General features: G+C 47.8%; 1 protein-coding gene across 6 annotated transcripts in view; it reads left to right on the forward strand.

Moving 5' to 3' along the window:
* KPTN (kaptin, actin binding protein) overlaps window positions 1–22,633 on the forward strand; it is a 62,853-nt gene that overhangs the window by 9,118 nt on the left and 31,102 nt on the right. For all 6 annotated transcript variants that reach the window (XM_077336519.1, XM_077336516.1, XM_077336517.1 and 3 more), the window contains exons 3-4: window positions 4,622–4,706; window positions 18,782–18,836. In XM_077336519.1, the coding sequence (XP_077192634.1) occupies window positions 4,622–4,706; window positions 18,782–18,836 (140 nt within the window). The remainder of the gene's footprint in view (window positions 1–4,621; window positions 4,707–18,781; window positions 18,837–22,633) is intronic.

Raw genomic sequence — 22,633 nt, forward strand, 5'->3', positions numbered from 1 at the left:
CCTCTCCCCACAACAGACACCCTGTGGGGTGGGTGAGGCTGAGATAGTGCTGATATCACTGTTTGTTCAGAACAGTTTTATCAGTGCCGTGGCGAGCGCAAGGTCACCCAGCTGCCTGCATGTGGGGGAGCATAGAATCGAACCTGGCATGCCAGATTAAAAGTCCGCACTCCTAACCACTACATCAGTGTATTTATATACTGTCCCTCTCGGATATATTTTCTTGGGTCATTTAACACAGGAACTAAAACTCTAAAACCAGTATATTCCATAAAACAATATAAAATAGATTAAAATTTTGAAGCACAAATTGGAAACAATAGATCGGTGGTTTATAGGTGTTGGGTACTGGGAGGTGTTGGAAGAGGAAAGGAGGGCAGAAGAGGTGGGAGGGAGGCCTGAGATTTGGATTTGGCTATAATTGGCCTTGACCATAGATCTGGCGGAAGAGCTCCATTCTACAGGCTCTGCGGAACTTGGAGAGTTTCGTCTGGGCCCTGATCTCTTTTGGGAGCTTTTAAGTGTATTTCCTTACGACCAGGGTTCGTTAGCTGGTTGGCATTGAAAGAGAAAGAGCTTCCTCTTTGATTGGGGAATGAATTCAGACAGACAGAAAGACAGATATGTTTACAGTTGGTGAACACTACAAGATACAACGTATTCAGAGAAGTGGTCCCTCAGATCAAGTTTCACGGGGAATTCTTGGATTCGCCCATGGCTTGGCAATTTAACATGGTAGAGCATAATTTGTCATTATGCGTGAGCTGCAGAATATTAAGTGGATTCCCATATGTAATCTCTGTTCACAGAAGAGATGTCTTTTTATGTAGCAGGACTTTTGCAGTCCCAAATCTTCCCCTCCCCCAAAAAATATTGCTCACATGGGAAAGGAGATCTCTATGCATGCACACGCATGCGTGTGAGCACGCACACACACACCAGAAAAGTTGGAAGAAAGAGCTGAAAGAACCACAAGGCAGAATTTGAAGACGCACAAGTCATTTCAGCTCAGGGAAACAACAAGACTTTAAGCTAGTGAGCAGACACTGGTTAAGATCTGGAGGACAATTTGGTGATCCAAGGAAGTCAGCATGGATTTGTCTCCAACAGGTCCTGCCAGACCAACCTAGTTTCCTTTTTTGACCAAGTAACAAGTTTACTGGATCGGGGAAATTCGGTTGATGTCATTTACTTGGATTTTAGTAAAGATTTTGACAAGATTCCCCATGATGTTCTGATGGATAAGTTGAAGGACGGCAATCTGGATTTTCAGATAGTTAGGTGGCTAGGGAATTGGTTAGAGAACGGCACTCAAAGAGTTGTTGTCAGTGGTGTTCCATCAGACTGGAGAGAGGTGAGTAGCGGGGTACCTCAGGGCTCGGTGCTCGGCCCAGTACTTTTTAACATATTTATTAATGATCTAGATGAGGGGGTGGAGGGACTACTCATCAAGTTTGCAGATGACACCAAATTGGGAGGACTGGCAAATACTCCGGAAGATAGAGACAGAGTTCAACGAGATCTGAACACAATGGAAAAATGGGCAAATGAGAACAAGATGCAATTTAATAAAGATAAGTGTAAAGTTCTGCATCTGGGTCAGAAAAATGAAAAGCATGCCTACTGGATGGGGGATACGCTTCTAGGTAACACTGTGTGTGAACGAGACCTTGGGGTACTTGTGGATTGTAAACTAAACATGAGCAGGCAGTGTGATGCAGCGGTAAAAAAGGCAAATGCCATTTTGGGCTGTCTTAACAGAGGCATCACATCAAAATCACAAGATGTCATAGTCCCATTGTATACGGCACTGGTCAGACCACACCTGGAGTACTGTGTGCAGTTCTGGAGGCTTCACTTCAAGAAGGACGTAGATAAAATTGAAAGGGTACAGAGGAGAGCGACAAAGATGATCTGGGACCAAGCCCTATGAAGATAGGTTGAGGGACTTGGGGATGTTCAGCCTGGAGAAAAGGAGGTTGAGAGGGGACATGATAGCCCTCTTTAAGTATTTGAAAGGTTGTCACTTGGAGGAGGGCAGGATGCTGTTTCTGTTGGCTGCAGAGGAGAGGACACGCAGTAATGGGTTTAAACTTCAAGTACAACGATATAGGCTAGATATCATGAAAAAAAATTTCACAGTCAGAGTAGTTCAGCAGTGGAATAGGCTGCCTAAGGAGGTGGTGAGCTCCCCCTCACTGGCAGTCTTCAAGCCAAGGTTGGATACACACTTTTCTGGGATGCTTTAGGATGCTTAGGGCTGATCCTGCGTTGAGCAGGGGGTTGGACTAGATGGCCTGTATGGCCCCTTCCAACTCTATGATTCTATGATTCTAGGAAGATGTTATCGTGGCTTCTTTGTCTCATGCATGCAGAGTTCTCTCTCTCTTTTAATTTATTATTATGTTACCTTCTGTAAGTTGTTCACAACAAGTAGCAGGTGAACATTAGATCATAGAATCATAGAGTTGGAAGGGGCCATCTAGTCCAACCCCCTGCTCAACGCAGGATCAGCCCAAAGCATCCTAAAACCGGGGTAGTCAACCTGTGGTCCTCCAGATGTCCATGGACTAGAATCATAGAATCATAGAATCATAGAGTTGGAAGGGGCCATACAGGCCATCTAGTCCAACCCCCTGCTCAACGCAGTATCAGCCTTAAGCATCCTAAAGCATCCTAAAGCAGTGGTCCCCAACCCCCAGTCTGGGGACCAGTACCGGTCCATGGATCAGTCGGTACCGGGCCGCAGCTCTTCCTTGTCCACCTCCCTGGCTGCTGCCTAGGGGGGTGCCCTGCCACTCTGCCCCTGGCTCACCTTTGGTGCTCTCCAGCGGCTGCCATGGCTGGGGCTCCCCCTTGGCATGGCACTGCACAGCTGCTCCTGGCAGTGCCCCCCAGAAGGTGGCAGGAAATCAGGGGTGCCAGCGGGAAAGCAAGTGGAGCAGGGGCTCAGGTGGTGACAACGTCCCTCAGCAAAAGACTACCCCCCCCCCCGGGCCTCAGTAAAATTGTCAAGCATTGACTGGTCCCCATTGATAAAAAGGTTGGGGACCACTGTCCTAAAGTGTTTGCTGGCAGGGGCTCCTGGGAATTGTAGTCCATGAACATCTGGAGGACCACAGGTTGACTACCCCTGTCCTAAAGCATCCAAGAAAAGTGTGTATCAAACCTTTGCTTGAAGACTGCCAGTGAGGGGGAGCTCACCACCTCCTTAGGCAGCCTATTCCACTGCTGAACTACTCTGACTGAAAATTTTGTTCCTGATATCTAGCCTATATTGTTGTACTTGTAGTTTAAACCCATTACTGTATGTCCTTTCCTCTGCAGCCAATGGGAACAGCATCCTGCCCTCCTCCAAATGACAACCTTTCAAATACTTAAAGAGGGCTATTATGTCCCCTCTCAACCTCCTTTTCTCCAGGCTGAACATTCCCAAGTCCCTCAACCTATCTTCATAGGGCTTGGTCCCTTGGCCCCAGATCATCCTTGTCGTTCTCCTCTATACCCTTTCAATTTTATCTACGTCCTTCTTGAAGTGAGGCCTCCAGAACTGCACACAGTACTCCAGGTGTGGTCTGACCAGTGCCGTATGCAATAGGACTATGACATCTTGTGATTTTGATGTGATGCCCCTATTGATACAGTCCAAAATGGCATTTGCCTTTTTTACCGCTGCATCACACTGCCTGCTCATGTTTAGTTTACAGTCCACAAGTACCCCAAAGTCTCGTTCACACACAGTGTTACCTAGAAGTGTATCCCCCATCCAGTAGGTATGCTTTTCATTTTTCTGACCCAGATGCAGAACTTTTATACTTATCTTTATTAAATTGCATCTTGTTCTCATTTGCCCATTTTTCCATTGTGTTTGGATCTCGTTGAACTCTGTCTCTATCTTCTGGAGTATTTGCCAGTCCTCCCAATTTGATGTCATCTGCAAACTTGATGAGTAGTCCCTCTACCCCCTCATCTAGATCATTAATAAATATGTTAAAAAGTACTGGGCGGAGCACCGAGCCCTGAGGTACCCCGCTACTCACCTCCCTCCAGTCTGATGAAACACCATTGACAACAAATGCATGCAGGGCACTTCTGAAGAAATGGGAGAATTACTGAGTGATCAAATACAGAGACTGAAAGTGGGCGAAAGAGAGTGGCAAAAAAAATCACTGTCCACTCATTGTGAAATGGCTCCTGATCAGCCTGGTTTTCTTTTCCTCTTGGAGGAACAGCACAGGAGCACACAAGAATTATGTATACCAGAGAAAAACAGAAATTATCCACGTGTGGCCAGTATCGATTTATGCAATAATGCATAAGTCAGAAAGTCTTAATATGCAATGAGAGTAACCCATAGGAAATTACACAGAGAGAAATATTCTTCCAAGAAGCGATGCTGCACAACTGAATTAACCAAGCAATGCTGGACAAGTTTCTGGTACTTCGCCTAAGGTTTTCTCAACAGTGAAGCCTCTAGGCACTGTAAAAAATATAAGATGCTTCCAACTCCGAAATGGAACCTGCCCTTGGATTCTTACTTGCTGAGGTGAACAGATTGAAGTACTTATGCCAATAGTGAACCAGTCCTCTGAATCCTTATTTTTTCTTTTCCTCTCCCCAGGATTCTGGAGATAAAGCCAGCCCATTCCTTAACATATACTGTGATTATGAACCAGGTTCAGAATATAACCTAGACACCATTGCACGTAAGTTTTACAAAACCGCCTTGGCTTTCTAATCCTGTCTTCTGGGCCCTCTACTATACGCAGTCTTTTTGTAAAAAGAAAGTCTCTAGAAATGAAGGAGGGGGGGAGTTCTACTGTTTTATTTTTCACGTATAGATCTCCTTTTTTTGCCAAGGCTTACGGCAAAAACAGAGCTCTTCATAGAGAGAAACCTCATTTGGCTCCCAAATTTACCTGCACAACCAAAATCTCTACATGTTTGCAAGTTAAACCCTCAGCCTTGAATTTGGAAATGACTATTGCTGATGAAGAACATTTTGAAACCCAGCAGTGACCTTCATCTTGTCTGATACTGTAGCAGTATGTCAGCATTTATGTTCAAATACATTGTATTGTTTGTTAAACAGAGATAACTGTTTTGAAATACAGGTTAATATAAACCAATGGTCCGCAACCTTTTTCAGGCTGCAGACCAGTGGGGGGGAGGGCGATCCGGGTGGCGCGCATGCACAGCAGCCCATGTGCAAACGCCATGCGTGGCTGAAAATGCGCATGCACTGCACTTTCACGCATGCACATTTGGGGCAGCGCATGGCGCAAACGCGCATGCACTGACCTGCCGCACATGCGTGTTTGCCCCAGCAGCCGCGCTTTCATTCCCCCCCCCCCGCAGAAGGAAGCTTGCCGGGCCGCAAGCTAATCGACTGCTTTGGTGGCCGATTTGCTTGCGGCCTGGGATGTTTCTCACTGCGGGGGGGGGGGTGGGGGCGGGGAGCCGCGGCCCGTTGAGGCTTTCTGGGCCGCAGACCGGTGGTTGGGGACCACTGATATAAACAAATTGAAGTCAATATAGAGTTTGTAACATTGTATGAGGAAATATATACATAGTGGCTGCATTTTGCTTGTGATTCACTGTATTAATCACTCCAGTGGTTCTATTGATTTGATTGTCTCGTGGCCTGTTTTGTCCAGGCAGGTTTGGATTTGTCAGACCTCAGAAACTAATCAGGGTCAACCCTGGTTAGCAATGTATTTATTTATTTGATTTATTTAGGGTTTTATATACTGACCTTCATGACATAGTGTTATTGTCAAGAACTCCAGTAGGCCTAAAAAGACCTCTGGCAAGGCTGGCGGATTATTGCAGGGATGAAATCCTAACAATTAACACTGGAAAAACACCAGCTTGGTGTAGTGGTTAGGAATGCAGACTTGGTGAGCCAGGTTTGATTCCCCGCTCCTCCTCCATATGCAGCCAGCTGGGAGACCTTGGGCTCACCACAGCACTCATAGAATCACAGAATATTATTGGAAGGAACCTCATGGGTCATCTAGTCCAACCCCCTGCACTATGCAGGACACTCACAACCGTATCGCTCATCCACAGTAACCTGCCACCGCCTTAAGCGTTCACAGAATCAGCCTCTCCGTCAGATGGCTATCCAGCCTCTGTTTAAAAATGTTCAAAGATGGAGAACCCACCACCTCCCGAGGAAGCCTGTTCCACTGAGAAACCGCTCTAACAGTCAGGAACTTCTTCCTGATGTTTAGTTGGAATTTATTTTGAATTAATTTAATCCCATTGGTTCTGGTCTGTCCCTCCGGAGCAAGAGAGAACATCGTCTATATGGCAGCCTTTTAAATATTTGAAGATGGTTATCAAATCCCCTCTCAGTCGTCTCCTCTCCAGGCTAAATAGACCAAGCTCCCCCAACCTTTCTTCATATGTCTTGGTCTCCAAACCCCTCACCATCTTTGTTGCTCTCCTCTGCAGTCTACATCCCCAACTGGGGTGCCAAAAACTGAACACAGTACTACAGTTGAGGCTGAAACAGAGCAGAATCATCATCTCCTGTGATTTGGATACAATACTTCATTTGATACAGCCCAAAATCCCATTTACCTTTTTAGCCACCATGTCACACTGTTGACTCATGTTCAATGTATGGTCTACTAAGACTCCTAGATCATTTTCGCACATGCTACTGCCAAGACAAGTCTCCCCCATCTTATATTGGTGTGTTTGGTTTTTCCTACCTAAATGCTGAACTTTACACCTGTCCCTATTGAATTTCATTTTATTCCCATTGGGTACGACCAGGAATCGATCCACATGACAGAATTAAGATCAATACCTCATTTTACCAACTTGTCAACAAGAATATAATGTGGAACCTTATCAAACGCTTTACTGAAATCCAGATAAACTATATCCACAGAATTTCCCTTATCCAGCCAGGTAGTCACTTTCTCGAAAAAAGAGATAAGGTTGGTCTGACATTATTTGTTCTTGCGAAACCCATGCTGAGTCTTAGAAATCACAGCTCTCTGTTCCAGCTGCTCAAGGACCAACTTGATGATATGTTCCAAAATTTTGCCAGCCACAGATGTCAAGCTGATGGGTTGATAGTTACCCGGATCCTGCTTTTTCCCTTTCTTGAAGATGGGGACAATATTTGCCCACCTCCAATCATCTGGCACCTCGCCTGTTCTCCAAGAAGTGTCAAAAATAATGGACAGCAGTTCATAAATTACTTCTGCAAGTTCTTTTAGTACTCTTGGATGCAATTCATCAGGCCCAGAAGACTTTGTTTCCTTTAAAGAAACTAGGTGTTTATGGACTGCCCCCACAATGATCCTAGGCCGCCATTCACATACCCCCTGCTGTGATATGTTTGTTGCCACATTGATCACTATTTCCCTCACAAGAGAAGACTGAGGGGAAATAGGAGTTGAGCAGTTCCCTCTGTTCATCATCTGTAACCGCTCCCACGGTATTAAATAAAAGGGCAAGGGCAATGTGGGAGGAGAAAGGGTGGGCTCTGTCCGGGATAAAAACTTGGAGGGCCCAATCAGGAGCCGCAAAGCGGCTCCTGATTGAGCCCTCCGAGCGTCCATCCAGGCGAGGCTGGGCCAAGCAGCTATTGGCTGCTTGGCCCAGCCTCGCCTGGTCCGGCCGGGAAGTCACCACACAGACACTGAAGCATGGCCATGCGGTGAGTCCTCCACCCGGTTTCTCCTCCCACTGGTGAAAGGAGCAGGGATGCCGCATCGAGGACGCGGCCTCCCTACTCCTTTCCCGCCTGAGGACCCTTGCTCAGCAGCCTTCTGCCGGCCCCGGGCCATCTTTGCAGCTCCAGGATGCTGGGGTGCCCTTGGGACCGCCATAAGGCCGCCCCACTTCCCACTGCCGCAAAGAGCCTTCTGCCGGACCCAGACACTCCCTTGCAGCGACCTCGATGCTGCTAGGGTAGTGGTCCCCAACCTTTCTGAGGCTGGGGACTGGCAGGGCATCGGGCCGGGCCCCGCGCGGACCACGTCCGCGCATCGGGCCACGCCTGCGCATCGGGCCGCGCCCGTGGGTCGCGCCTGTGCGGGCCACGCCCGTGCATCGGGTCGCGCCCGCGGGCCGCACCCACACGGGCCGCGCCTGCGTGATGCGCGGCCTGGCCCTGATTCCCTCTCCCCGCCCTCCCGCAGTAAGAACGTTCCCGGGCCGCCAGCTTGCGGCCTGGGAAGTTTTTTACTGCGGGGGGCGGGGGCGGGGAGAGGGAGCCGCGGCCCGGCGCCATGGCCTTCACGGCCCCGCACTGGGCTGCGGCCCGCTGGTTGGGGACCACTGTGCTAGGGAGCTCCTGGGGCTGGAAGAAGGCCGCGCTGCCGCCCCCGCCCAAGAGCCTTCTCCCGCCCCTCCCCCCACTCCAATTCCCGAATCACCCCCCCTCACGACTCCCCCCCCCAGGACCCTTCAAATACCCCCCTCCTTTTCCCCCACTCCCCTCCAAGTCCACCTACCTCCCTGGCTGTCTTCCTTCCTTCTCCCTTGCTTCCTCTATCTCTCTATCTCTTCCCCCCCAACTCCCCCTCCCAATTCGCCCCCCCTCCCCCCCACGGATCCTTCAAATACCCTCTCCTTTTCCCCCTCTTCCCTCCGAGTCCACCTACCTCCCTGGCTGCCTTCCTTCCTCCCTTGCTTCCTCTATCTCTTCCCCCCCCAACTGCCCCTCCCAATTTGCCCCCCCTCACGACTCCCCCTTCACACACACCCCTGTCCCCTCCAAGTCCACCTACCTCCCTGCTTGTCTTCCTTCTTCCCTTCCTTCTTTCCTTCCTGACTTCCCCTACTTCTCCATCTACTTCCTGCCTATCTCTTTCTCCCTCTCACTTGCTCTCTTTCCCCCTTCCTCTCTAACACACTTCCTGCCTTCCTTCCTCTATTCCTTCTATTCATCCCTTCAACCACCGCTTTCCCTCCTTTCTCAATCCCATCCCTCCTTCCCTCCTTCCCTTTCTCAATCCTATCCCTCCTTCCCTTTGTTGTGGGGAGAGGAATGGGAAGGTGACTGTAAGCCGCTTTGAGCCTCCTTCGGGTAGGGAAAAGCGGCATATAAGAACCAACTCTTCTTCTTCTTCTTCTTCAACCTTCCTTTCCTCCCTATGCTCTCGCGCACGGGTAGTCAACCTGTGGTCCTCCAGATGCCCATAGACTAAGATTCCCATTAGCCCCTGCCAGCATTTGCTGGCGGGGGCTCATGGGAGTTGTAGTCCATGAACATCTGGAGGACCACAGGTTGACTACCCCTGCTCTAGCGCCCGCTCTATTTCAATCGGTTATAATTTCACTTTCTTGTCCTCGCAGTGGTCCTACCATGTCCCTACTCTTTTTCTTACTTGAACTAAAGAAGCCTTTTTTTTGCTATATTTAGCACTTCTTGCTAGCCTAAGCTCATATTGAGCTTTAGCTTTTCTAACAATGTCCTTACAATTATTGGTTATTTGTTTGTACTCATCATTGGTAATTAGGCCTTCCTTCCATTTCTTAAATGCATCTTTTTTATTCCTCAAATCATTCAACAGCTGTTTATGGAGCCATCTTGGCCTCCTTAGGCTCCTTCCTTCTTTCCTTATCAAGGGAATGGTTTGTAAATGAGCGTTCAGTATTTGATTTTTAAGAAATTCTTAGTCCTCTTGGACTCCCATCTCTTTAAGTCTTTCTGACCACGGGACTCTATGCAACATACTTTAAAGTCTGTTAAAATCAGCTTTCCTGAAGTCCAGTCTATACTTCCTACTATGTAAAGGTTTTCTCTTTCACACAATGGAAAATTCCAAAAGCACATGGTCACTGCTACCAAGTGTGCCCACTACTTCCACCTCATCTACCAATTCTTCCCTATTGATGAGAGTCAAGTCTAAAATAGCAGAGCCCCTGGTTCCCCTCTCTACTTTCTGGGAAATGAAGCTGTCGGCAAGACAACTTAAGAATTTAACAGAGTTTGCATTTTTAGCAGAGTTGGTCTTCCAACAGATATCTGGCTCAGGGCGGCTTACATAAAACATATAAACAATACAAGAAACAATCCATAACATGAAAATAATCCTAACATTAATACTAATAACGGATAATTGTAACCGTGCAAACAGGTCCAGGAGCAGAGCGCACTGATGGAATTCTGGGAGGGAGGGAGCAGGGGCCCTTCAGATGTTGCTGGTTATGTCTGGTCTCAACCAAATGCCTCGCGGAAGAGCTCCCTTTTGCAGGTCCTGTGGAACTGTTTTAGTTCCGCCAGGTCCCTGATCTTCTCTGGGAGCTCATTCCACCAGGTGGGGGCCAGGACAGAGAATGTTCTGGCCCTGGTCGAGGCCAGGTGGGCTTCTTTAGGGCCAGGGACCATTAGCTGGTTGGTGGCGGTGGAGCGTAGAGCTCTTTGGGGGGCATAGGCAGGGAGGCGCTCACTCAGGTCCTGACTGCGTACGGCCTTGAAGGTAATTACCAGAACTTTTAGCCTGATCGGGAATTCAACTGGCAACCACTGCAGTTGGTGGAGAATGGGCCAGATGTGGGACCTCCATGGTGTTGTGAGGATCAGCTGTAGTTTCTGGGTCAAAGCTAAGGGCAGGCCTGCGTAGAGTGAGTTGCAAAAGTCCAGCCTAGAGGTGACAGTCATATGGATTGCTGTGGCTATGTGATCTGGGGCCAAGTAGGGTGCTAGTAGCTTGGCGGAGATGATAAAATGCCAGCCGTGCTACCCTTGCGACCTGGGTTTCCATTGAATCACACCAGATTCCTGGTGGAGTGAGCCGTAGAGAGCTGCACATCATCCAGGGTAGGCAGACACACTTCCTCACATGGGCCCTTCCTACCCAGCCACAGGACCTCCATCCTTGAAGGATGGAGCTTCAGATGATTCTGCTTGAGCCATCTCATCACTGCTTCCAGGCAGCTGGATAATACTTCTGGGAGAGAGTCAGGGCGGCCATCCATCAGGAGGAAGAGCTGGGTGTCATCTGCGTATTGATGACAACCCAGCCCAAACTTCCGTACCAGTTGTGCAAAAGGGCGCTTGAAGATATTGAAAAGGATAGGACCCCTCCTTGTGGGACTCCCCAAGTTAGTTGTCATGGATCAGATGAGAAACTGGTTGGATAAAGGTTCCCCTTGCATTTTAGCATTTGGCTAAATGTGCATTGGGTTATTGATGGTAATTGCCCCTAGTCTTCTGTGTCAAATTTAAATCGAAATGGTTATGTGCCACAGAAACAAAATGGCAAATGGGTTTTTACTTGAACAAAGGCATATCCTTAAGCTAGAAAATCAGCTGGCTCCTGCACTTGTTCACAACAACATATTTTTTAGTATTTAACTTTAAGCATTTCTTATAAAACAATATGAACTTTAACCCAGTATTTATAAAAAAGAAATGAGAAAAGGAAAAACCCACTTTATCATCACATTCGCAGCTCTTAAATTCTTCAATTCGAATTGTATTAAAATCTTTGCAGTTACCTTAAATATTATATTCATCCAATGATCATATAATCACAGAATAATAGAGTTGGAGGGGACATCATCTAAGTAAATGACATCAACCGAATTTCCATGATCCAGCAAACCTGTTAACTTGGTCAAAAAAGGAAACCAGGTTGGTCTGGCAGGACCTGTTGGAGACAAATCCAGGCTCACTTCCTTGGATCACCAAATTGTCCTCCACATGTTTGCAGATCGCTCCCTTTAATATCTGCTCCGTTATCTTCCCCACAACAGAGGTCAGACTCACTGGTCTGTAGTTTCCCGGGTCATCCTTCCTCCCTTTTTTGAAGATCAGAATAACGTTTGCGTTCTTCCAGTCCTCCGGGACATCTCCAGTCCTTAAAGAAGTCCCGAAGATGATGGACAAGGGCTGTGCAAGTTCTCTGGAAAGTTCTTTGAGCACTCTCGGGTGCATTTCATCCGGCCCAGGGGATTTGAACTCACCCAGTGCAGCTAAATGCCTCTCGACAACCTCTCTATCCATGTTAACCTGCCATCCAGACACTATCCTTTGGCTACTGCCATCTCTAAAGGTAAAGGTAAAGGTATCCCCTGTGCAAGCACCGAGTCATGTCTGACCCTTGGGGTGACGCCCTCTAGCGTTTTCATGGCAGACTCAATACGGGGTGGTTTGCCAGTGCCTTCCCCAGTCATTACCGTTTACCCCCCAGCAAGCTGGGTACTCATTTTACCGACCTCGGAAGGATGGAAGGCTGAGTCAACCTTGAGCCGGCTGCTGGGATTGAACTCCCAGCCTCATGGGCAAAGCTTTCAGACGGCTGCCTTACCACTCTGCGCCACAAGAGGCTCTTACTGCCATCTCTAGATGTGCCTAAACACTTTGACCTGTGGGAAAAAACAGATGTAAAGTAGGCACTAAGCCTTTCTGCTTTCTCTGCATCTCCCGTTAGAGTTTGTCTATTCGCACCCAACAGTGGGCCTATTGCCTCCTTTACTTTATGTTTGCTCCCCACATAACTGAAAATTTTTGTTCTTGCTACAATGGGCTTCTCTGGCCAATCTTAGCTCACTCTCAATATGATTCTATGATCATGGGTCATCTAGTCCAACCCCCTACACTATGTAGGACACTCACATCCCAATCACTCCGTAACCTGCTACCCCTGTGCCTTCACAGAATCAGTGTCTCCATCAGATGGCTATCTAGCCTCTGCTTAAAAATGTCCAAAGATGGAGAACCCACCACCTCCCGAGGAAGCCTGTTCCACTGAGAAACCGCTCTGTCAGGAACTTCTTCTGGATGTTTAGATGGAATTTCTTTTGGAAATGGAATTTTCATCCAAGAAAAGTGTGTATCCAGCCTTTGCTTGAAGACTACCAGTGAGGGGGAGCTCAGCAACTTTTTCCTGATATCTAGCCTATATCGTTGTACTTGTTCGTAGTTTAAACCCATTACTGCGTGTCCTTTCTTCTGCAGCCAGTGGGAACAGCATCCTGCCCTCTTCCAAATGACAACCTTACAAATACTCCACTAATAAGTGTCCCTTTCCCCCAAACTCTAGACAGAGTCCCAGTTGCTGATGCCTGTCCCTCTCTGGGGCCACGGTGCAGGGGGGATTCTTCTCCTGACCCACCCCCAATCCCTGCTTACCACTCAGTCCATGGACAGTGTGATGTTTCCAAAGTTTATATTCTATTTGCTCTGCCTCGACCCGTCCTGCTCTCAGGATCCAGACATCCAGGTTCTCGTCTATTGGAGCCCCACGATTGTAGATGCCATCGTTCAGGGTGCAGCTGAGTCCCCATTTGAAGGCTGTCCTCAGCCATGGTTCATCCTCCCCTGAGCCTTCTGGGAGGGCGGTATATAAATATAAATAAATAAATAAATAAATAAATAAATAAATAAATAAATAAATGGGACACCCCCGCTGCTTCAAACAAAACCTCTTTTGCTTTCATCTCACAGAACAGGTCTTGAAAGTGCACCATGAGTGTCTCTTGAAAGTGGACTAAGCTGGCCGTTTCTGGTCTACCCACCACTTCGCCACCTTACCATCCAGGTTGTTTCCCAATGTGCATGCTTTGTCAGCTTCTGAGTTGATGGATGCTCCCCAGTCCATTAGGAAGCCATCCACCTGCAATAGAAAATAGTCCAGTTTTTCAGTGAAGCCGTTGAAGCAGGCATGGAATATACACCGTGCTACTGGTCCTAAAAGAAGGGCAGGAGCTGGGGCCATGGGTGCTGCCGGAGCTAGGGGCACCGCCGGGGCAGCAAGGCCAGGCACCGCAAGCTCTGCTGGGACCACAGGTGTGCCCAGGGTCAACAAGGCAAGCACTACAGGAAGCATGGTTGCAGTTGGCATTGTTGGGACCCCCAAGGCAGACAGAGCTGCAGGGATAGGCAATGCCAGAAGGGGAGCCAGGGGAGCCAGAGCCCATGGTACCTGGGTGATGAGACAGTTTCTGGGGGAACCGGGAGGGTGGCCGGGACCAGTAGCTGCTTCGGGGGTGTAGGCGGCCTTTTTGAACGAGACCTTGGGGTACTTGTGGATTGTAAACTAAACATGAGCCGGCAGTGTGATGCAGCGGTAAAAAAGGCGAATGCTATTTTGGGCTGTATCAACAGGGGCATCACATCAAAATCACAAGATGTCATAGTCCCATTGTATACGGCACTGGTCAGACCACACCTGGAGTACTGTGTGCAGTTCTGGAGGCCTCACTTCAAGAAGGACGTAGATAAAATTGAAAGGGTACAGAGGAGAGCGACGAGGTTGATCTGGGGCCAAGGGACCAAGCCCTATGAAGATATGTTGAGGGACTTGGGAATGTTCAGCCTGGAGAAAAGGAGGTTGAGAGGGGACATGATAGCCCTCTTTAAGGGCAGGATGCTGTTCCCATTGGCTGCAGAGTAGAGCTCACGCAGTAATGGGTTTAAACTTCAAGTACAACGATATAGGCTAGATATCAGGAAAAAAAATTTCACAGTCAGAGTAGTTCAGCAGTGAAATAGGCTGCCTAAGAAGGTGGTGAGCTCCCCCTCACTGGCAGTCTTCAAGCAAATGTTGGATGCACACTTTTCTTGGATGCTTTAGGATGCTTAGGGCTGATCCTGCGTTGAGCAGGGGGTTGGACTAGATGGCCTGTATGGCTCCTTCCAACTCTATGATTCTATGATTCTATTAACTTCCCCCACACCACCCCATGGACTGTGCCATAGAGTTAGTAACGGTAGAAGCACTGCCCAGAACCAAACTTTACAACATGAGTTAGAAGAAACCCACCAGTTCATAGATAAGAACCCAGCCACCTCCCCAATGGCTGCCCAGGTGCTTTTTGCCAAAAAGAAAGATAGGACTCTCCAGCTCTGCATCGATTACATAGCCATCAATGCCATCTCCAAAGTGAATGCGTACTCCCTTCCCTTTATCAAAGATATCTTGGGCCGCCTGGGGGAGCGGAAGATTTTTATCATCCTAGATTTAAGAAAAGCCTATTACCGGGTGCAAATTGCAGAAGAGGACAAGTGGAACACCCCCTTGAGAAAGTTTGATTATCTTGTCATGTCGTTCGGCTTAAGCGACTTGCCAGGAATATTCATGAATGTAATTAATGAAGTGTTACATGATTTGCTGTATAGGGTGGTGGTGGTTTATCTTCATGACATGTTCATATATAGCCAAAACAAAGAGGAATATGTTGCCCTGGTCTGCGAGGTTCTGAAGTGCCTTCGCGACGACAAGCTATTTGTCAAAACGTCCAATTGTGAATTTCACAAAAGCCAAATATATTTAGGCTACCGGGTGTTTGATAGGGAGATCCAAATGGAATGAAATCCCATGTACCTGTTGCCAGCTGCAGTCGTTCGTAGGATTTGTTAGTTTCTACTGTGATTTTCTGCCCCACTACTCCTAAGAATGCACCAAAAAGAGAGAGAAGAAAGTTCGCATTGACATTTTCAACTCTAACCACTTGGGGTTTATGGTTCAAACCAGAAGCAAGATTCAAGCCCCCCCCCCCCCCCCCCCCCCCGGCCCTGGACTGTAAGGGACAGAATCCCAACGATTTTCGGCAGGAGCTAACCACGGACTAAGAATTGGACTCTTTAAAAGCCTCCTTATCAGAACATGGGAGGTTGTGGTACAAAGGTGACTAATTGTACATCGCCTCTACTCTTACGGGAAAGGTACTGGAAATTTGCCATGACAGTAAGACAGAAGGGAATTTTGGGTTCTTGAAAATATGGTTTTTTGTCCGCATGCTATTCTAGCGGCCATGGGTACATAGGGATGTGGAGGATTAGGTACATAGGGATGTGGAGGATTATGCTGCTTCGAAACACCCAGTGGGAAAGCCACCAGGACTCCTCAAACCGCTAGAGGTCCCCTCCTGGCTCTGGGAAGCCAGTCAGTCAGTCAGTAATCTTTTATTGGCATAAAATATGTATAAAACATATAAAAATAGGGTTTAAAATTTCAACAAAATAATAAAATAGGCCATGGGGTTGGGAAGCCATTTCCATGGATTTCATCACTGACCTTCTCCCCAGTTCCGGAAAGACAGTTATCTCAGTGGTGGTGGTCTTGTTTTCCAAGCAAGCTCACTTTTTCCCCTGTGCGTCACTCCCCACTGCACAGAAGTTAGCAGAATTTTTCATCCAACATGTGTTTCAGCTGCACACCTTTCCAAACAAAATAGCTAATGACTATGGAAGTCAGTTTGTTGCCAAGTTTTGGGGGGGGGGTGCTGCTGGAATTGGTGGGGATTTCATGGGCCCTTAGTACCGCCTACCAGCCAGCCACAAACGGGCAGACCAAAAGGGTGAATCAGGTTTTGGAGCAATCTTTACGCTGCTTCCTAAATTACTATCAGCATGACTGGGTGTCACTGTTGCCCCTAGTGTAATATGCTTACAACAGTGCCTCCCATGTCAGCACAGGGCTATCACGCTTTGAAGTTGTGTACGGGTATGCGCCCCGGCCCTTCCCAGCACTGGAGCCCCAGCCAGGTGCACACCCTTTGTGCCCACCAAGTGTGGTGGACTGGGCTATGAAGGTTTTTGTGGGAGGTTTTGGAAGCCCTTCACAAAGCCAAGGTTGAGTTTAAGGAGTGGGTGGACAAGAAGTGTGAGGAGGCACCTGCTTATTCTATTGGGGACATGGTCCTGATCTCCACAAAGCACCTGAAGAACAGGCGCCTGAGTTATAAGTTTGTGGGTCCCTTCAAGATAGTAGAACTGGTAAATGAGATGGCGGTTCAGGTGGAACTGCTGTCTTTCTATCAAAAGGTACACTCTGTATTTCACGTTAGCCTCCTGAAACCGGCTCCTTCGCCAGATAAATTGCATCCCAATGCTCTTCCTCCACCCCACCCCCCGTCATGGTGGGGGATGGAAAACACTATGAACTCTCAGAGGTAATCGACTCCCATGTCCAGAGAAAACGCTTGTGATATCTAGTAGCTTGGAAGGGATTCCCAGACTCTGACAGTGAGTGCGTAGATGCAGAGGACGTGCACACCCCAGTTTTGGTAAAACACTTCCATGAGGCATATCTAGGTCTCTCAGCTCTGGAGGTGGGTAGGAAGGGGCCCTGGAAGGAGCAGAGTGTCATGAACCCCCAGTTCCTTACCCACAACTTTTGTCTTCTTTGAGGTTGTTTTATTTCTTTATGTTCCCGGATCTCCCGCTGAGTTGTGGCACCTCCCCGGGTCCTATCAGCAATCCCCCTTCCATTTCTTCCTTGCATTTCAAAGGCTCATCCAGTGTTCCTATCATTTCCTTGCCCAAGGCTGGCTTTGCTGGCAGCGCAGTCTAAACACCAGATGTCCGGATGGGCTGTTTTGGCACCTTTTAGGTCAGTGAGTATTATTGCCTTTTTCCGTGTGAATCCGTGTTCCTGCCAAAAGCTACCTCTATGCTCCCCTCCCCAAGCCAAGGTATATATTCTAAGCAAGCCCCCTTTCGGGTGTCTCTGTGAAGATTCCTGTTTGGGAGCTTATGCGATGTGCTGATCTGTGTCCTGATTCTCCAAATAAAGACTTCTACTTACCTGAAGCCCGAGAGTGATGTCTGTGGGGTGAATCTACGTTGTCTTAACCACTTGGTTAATGACATTAGATAGGAAAAACCATATATACCAATATAAAGGTAAAGGTATCCCCTGTGCAAGCACCAGGTCATGTCTGACCCTTGGGGTGACGCCATCTAGTGTTTTCATGGCAGACTCAATATGGGGTGGTTTGCCAGTGCCTTCCCCAGTCATTACCGTTTACCCCCCCAGCAAGCTGGGTACTCATTTGACTGACCTCGGAAGGATGGAAGGCTGAGTCAACCTTGAGCCGGCTGCTGGGATTGAACTCCCAGCCTCATGGGCAAAGCTTTCAGACGGCTGCCTTACCACTCTGCGCCACAAGAGGCTCATCATATACCAATATAGCAGCGGTCCCCAAACTTCTTGTAGTCGGGGACCGCCTCCGATGGTGCAATATAGAATGGGGGAAACTAGATCCTTTTTGCATATACTACAGCCAAGACAAGTTTCCCCCATATACCAATATAGGATGGGGGAAACCTGTCTTGGCTGTAGTATATGCAAAAAGGATCTAGGAGTCTTAGTAAACCTTATATTGAACATGAGTCAGCAGTGTAAAAAGGCAAATGGGAATTTCGGCTGAATCAAACAAAGTATCGTCTAGCTCATGGGAAGTGATGGTACCACTTTACTCTGCTCTGGTTCGGCCTCACTTGTAGTACTGTGTTAAGTTTTGGGCACCACAGTTGAAGAGGGATGTAGACAAACTAGAGCGTGTCCAGAGGAAGGCAACAAAGATGGTGAGGGGTTTGGAGGCCAAGACGAATGAGTAAAGGTTGGGGGAGCTTGGACAACTGTGAGGGGATCTGATAACCAACTTCAAGTGTTTAAAAGGCTGCCATATCGAAGATGGAGCAGAGTTGTTCTCTCTTGCCCCGGAGGGACGGATCAGAACCAATAGGATGCAATTAATTAAAAAGAAATTTTGTCTAAACATCAGGAAGAATTTCCTGACCGAGTGGTTTCTCAGTGGAGGTGGGTTCTCCATCTTTGGAGATTTTTAAACAGAGGTTGGATATCCATCTGACGGAGAGGCTGATTCTGTGAAGGTTGTGAGTGTCCTACTAAGTGCAGGGGGTTGGACTAGATGACCCAGGTGGTCCTTTTCAATTCTATTATTCTATGATTCTATGACCATCACTAATTGTTGGGAGGGCGAACTGCTCTAGGTGAGGAAAAGAACATGATTTCTTGTTTGTCTCACATGCCCTTCTTTCTTTCCTTCTGTCCAGAGAGCTGCTTGAACTTGGAGCTGCGGTGTACCCCTTTCCAGCTCTGCCACGCAGAGTAGGTATACATAGCTGCTCCCCACCCTCCCATTCTCAACTTTTCTCATTCTCCCAACCCCCCTTTTCTGTTTGGAGATGCCTAATACAGTTCTGCCTTCCTGGATTTTATGCTTTGACCTCATCTGCGAAGATGATCTAGATGAGGGGGTGGAGGGGACTACTCATCCAGTTTGCAGATGACACCAAATTGGGAGAACTGGCAAATACTCCGGAAGACAGAGACAGAGTTCAACGAGATCTGAACACAATGGAAAAATGGGCAAATGAGAACAAGATGCAATTTAATAAAGATAAGTGTAAAGTTCTGCATCTGGGTCAGAAATATGAAAAGCATGCCTACTGGATGGGGGATACGCTTCTAGGTAACACTGTGTGTGAATGAGACTTTGGGGTACTTGTGGACTGTAAACTAAACATGAGCAGGCAGTGTGATGCAGCGGTAAAAAAGGTGAATGCCATTTTGGGCTGTATCAACAGGGGCATCACATCAAAATCACAAGATGTCATAGTCCCATTGTATACGGCACTGGTCAGACCACACCTAGAATCATAGAATCATAGAGTTGGAAGGGGTCATACAGGCTCTGAGAGTGTGGCAAATTCTTTTCAAGATTCAGGTGGATATGATACACATAGCTGGTTCCATGAATACCAAGACAGACAGGCTGAGCAGGGTGTTTTCCCAGGAATACGACTGGACACTGAACGACCTGGTCCTGAACCAATTGTTTTCCCTCTGTGGAAGCCCCCAAATCAACCTTTTTGCCAGGGCACATTCTGCAAAAGCTCGCAGTTTTTGTTCGCCAGGGGGGATAGATCCGCAGTCTCTGGGGGACGCGTTCCAGATTACATGGACAGGGGTTCTTCACTATGCATTTCCCCCGTTACCTTTTATCCCGAGGGTGTTGGGGAAAATGTCGGCAGACACGATTTTGATCGCTCCCTTTTGGCCTCGTCAGCCATGGTTTACCAGGCTGAATTTGATGGCCAAGGGCATTCGGATCCGACTTCCATTGGACCCTACCCTCCTGACCACCGGTTCCCAACCACTGCTGGATTTGCCCAGGCTTCACCTCATGGAATGGAGGATTACACCATTAACGAGCCCCTCCCTGCTAGCGTGAGGGAGGTTTTGTTACAGTCCTGGAAAAGCTCTACTAGGCGTGGTTACGGGAATAAGTGGACTAGGTTTGAACGTTGGTGTTTATCACGACATCTTTGCCCATTTACTTGTCCCTTGCCACAGGTCCTGTTATATTTATGGGAATTAGCAGACTCTGCTCTGGCAGTTACTTCTGTCAAGACTCACTTGGCGGCGTTGGCTTCTTACCACATCGAGGTGCAGGGTACTTCATTATTTGCCCATAAATTATCTAAATGTTTTCTCCGGGGTCTTACCAATTTGTTTCCTCCCCATCAACCACCAATCCCTCAGTGGTCCTTGGAAGTGGTCTTACAGGCCTTAATGAGTCCCCCCCTTGAGCCTATGGGTTCCATCTCACTGGCTTTGCTATCTATGAAGGTAGCCTTTTTAATCGGTATTACCTCCGCGAGAAGGGTTAGTGAACTGGCCTTGCTTAGGATAGATTCCCCTTTCCTGAAGGTTTTCCCCTCCAGGGTTGTCCTCCATCCGGATTGGCAGTTTTTATCTAAGGTGGTCTCGCAATTTCATCTTTCACAGGAGGTTTCCCTTCCAGTTTTTTTCCCAAACTCACAATCACTGGGTGAACAAGAACTACACAATTTAGATGTCAAACATGCGATTCTTTATTATTTGGATAGGACCAGGGATTTTAGGAAGTCATTATCCCTGTTCGTTGGTTATTGGGGACCTAAGAAGGGATGCAGGGCATCTTCCCAGACCCTTTCTCGATGGCTGGTGTCCGCAATTCGTGCCTCATACAGAGCTGCAGCACTCTCGTGCCCGTTACACCTGAGGGCGCATTTGTTGAGAGATCAAGCCGCCTCTGCTGCATTCCTCAGACAGGTTCCTCTTCGTGACATCTGCAAGACGGCAACGTGGTCTAATGAGAGGCCATTCATCAAGGACTATGCAATCGATTTGTCTGCAAGATCAGAGGCTCGGTTTGGAACTTCTGTCCTGCATTCACTTTTTTCCTGAGGGACTCACCCACCTCCACAGGTATTTAGCTCGTGAAAATGCGAATGTGGGACTGCATGACAAGATGGAAGATGAAAACAGAATTGTTTACCGGTACTGGTAACTGTTGTTCATCAATGTCTTGTGTGCAGGCACACATTCCCTCCCGCCTGCCCCGCTGAGCCTTAAAGTGTCTTGGACTCCGAGGAGCGGTGGCAGAGAACTGAGGAGGGTGGGCGCTCCGCCCCGTGTCCTCGTGATCAGTGTGCGGGAAACCCTACTCATGCACGGTTGCGGTGCGGAGTGCCCACTTTGGAGACTTTATCTAGGGAAGTTCCGAGTGGCAGGCATGCGCGTGCGCAGTCCCAATGTGTGTCTGCACACAAGATGTCGATGAACAACAGTTACCGATACCAGTAAGCAACTCTGTTTAACCCCCCCATCCCTTTTGTCTTTTGTATCCCTTTTATGTTTCTGTCTTTTTTCCCCTTAAAGTAAACCCCTCCCCCCCCAAAAAAAAACACCAAAGATTTTTCTTTTGTGGGAAGGAGAAAACTTTTACATAGTCGTATGTATAGACTGGACTTCAGGAAAGCTGATTTTCACAGATTAAAGGTATGTTGCGTAGTGTCCCGTGATCAGACTAAAAGAGATGGGAGACCAAGAGGGCTGGGAGTTTCTTAAAAGTAAAATACTAAAGGCTCAATCACAAACAATTCCCTTGAAAAGAAAAGATGGAAGGAGCCTAAGGAAGCCAAGTTGGCCCCATAAGCAGTTGTCAAAAGATTTATGGAATAAAAAAGTCATTTAGGAAATGGAAGGATGAGTATAAACAAATAACCAATAATTGTAGGCGGAGTGGTAGAAAAGCTAAAGCTTAATATGAGCTTACGCTAGCAAGAAATGCTAAATATAACAAAAAAAGGCTTCTTTAGTTACATTTCAAGCAAGAAAAAGAATAGGGACACCATAAGACCACTGCGAGGACAAGAAAGTAGAAGCATAGAGTTGGAAGGGGCCATACAGGCCATCTCGTCGAACCTCCTGCTCAACGCAGGATTAGCCCTAAGCATCCTAAAGCATCCAAGAAAAGTGTGCATCCAACATTTGCTTGAAGACTGCCAGTGAGGGGGAGCTCACCACCTCCTTAGGCAGCCTATTTCACTGCAGAACTACTCTGACTGTGAAAAACTTTTTCCTGATATCTAGCCTATATGGTTGTACTTGAAGTTTAAACCCATTACTACATGTCTTCTCCTCTGCAGCCAACAGAAACTGCATCCTGCCCTCCTCCAAGTGACAACCTTTCAAATACTTAAAGAGGGCTGTCATGTCCCCTCTCAACCTCCTTTTCTCCAGGCTGAACATTCCCAAGTCCCTCAACCTATCTTCATAGGGCTTGATGCCTTGGCCCCAGATCATCCTCGTCGCTCTCCTCTGTACCCTTTCAATTTTATCTACGTCCTTCTTGAAGTGAGGCCTCCAGAACTGCACACAGTACTCCAGGTGTGGTCTGACCAGTGCCGTATACAATGGGACTATGACATCTTGTGATTTTGATGTGATGCCCCTGTTGATACAGCCCAGAATGGCATTCGCCTTTTTTACCGCTGCATCACACTGCCTGCTCATGTTTAGTTTACAATCCACAAGTACCCCAAGGTCTCGTTCACACACTGTGTTACCTAGAAGCG

Source organism: Paroedura picta, chromosome 5 (assembly GCF_049243985.1).
Source record: "Paroedura picta isolate Pp20150507F chromosome 5, Ppicta_v3.0, whole genome shotgun sequence".
NCBI classification, from domain to species: Eukaryota; Metazoa; Chordata; class Lepidosauria; order Squamata; family Gekkonidae; genus Paroedura; species Paroedura picta.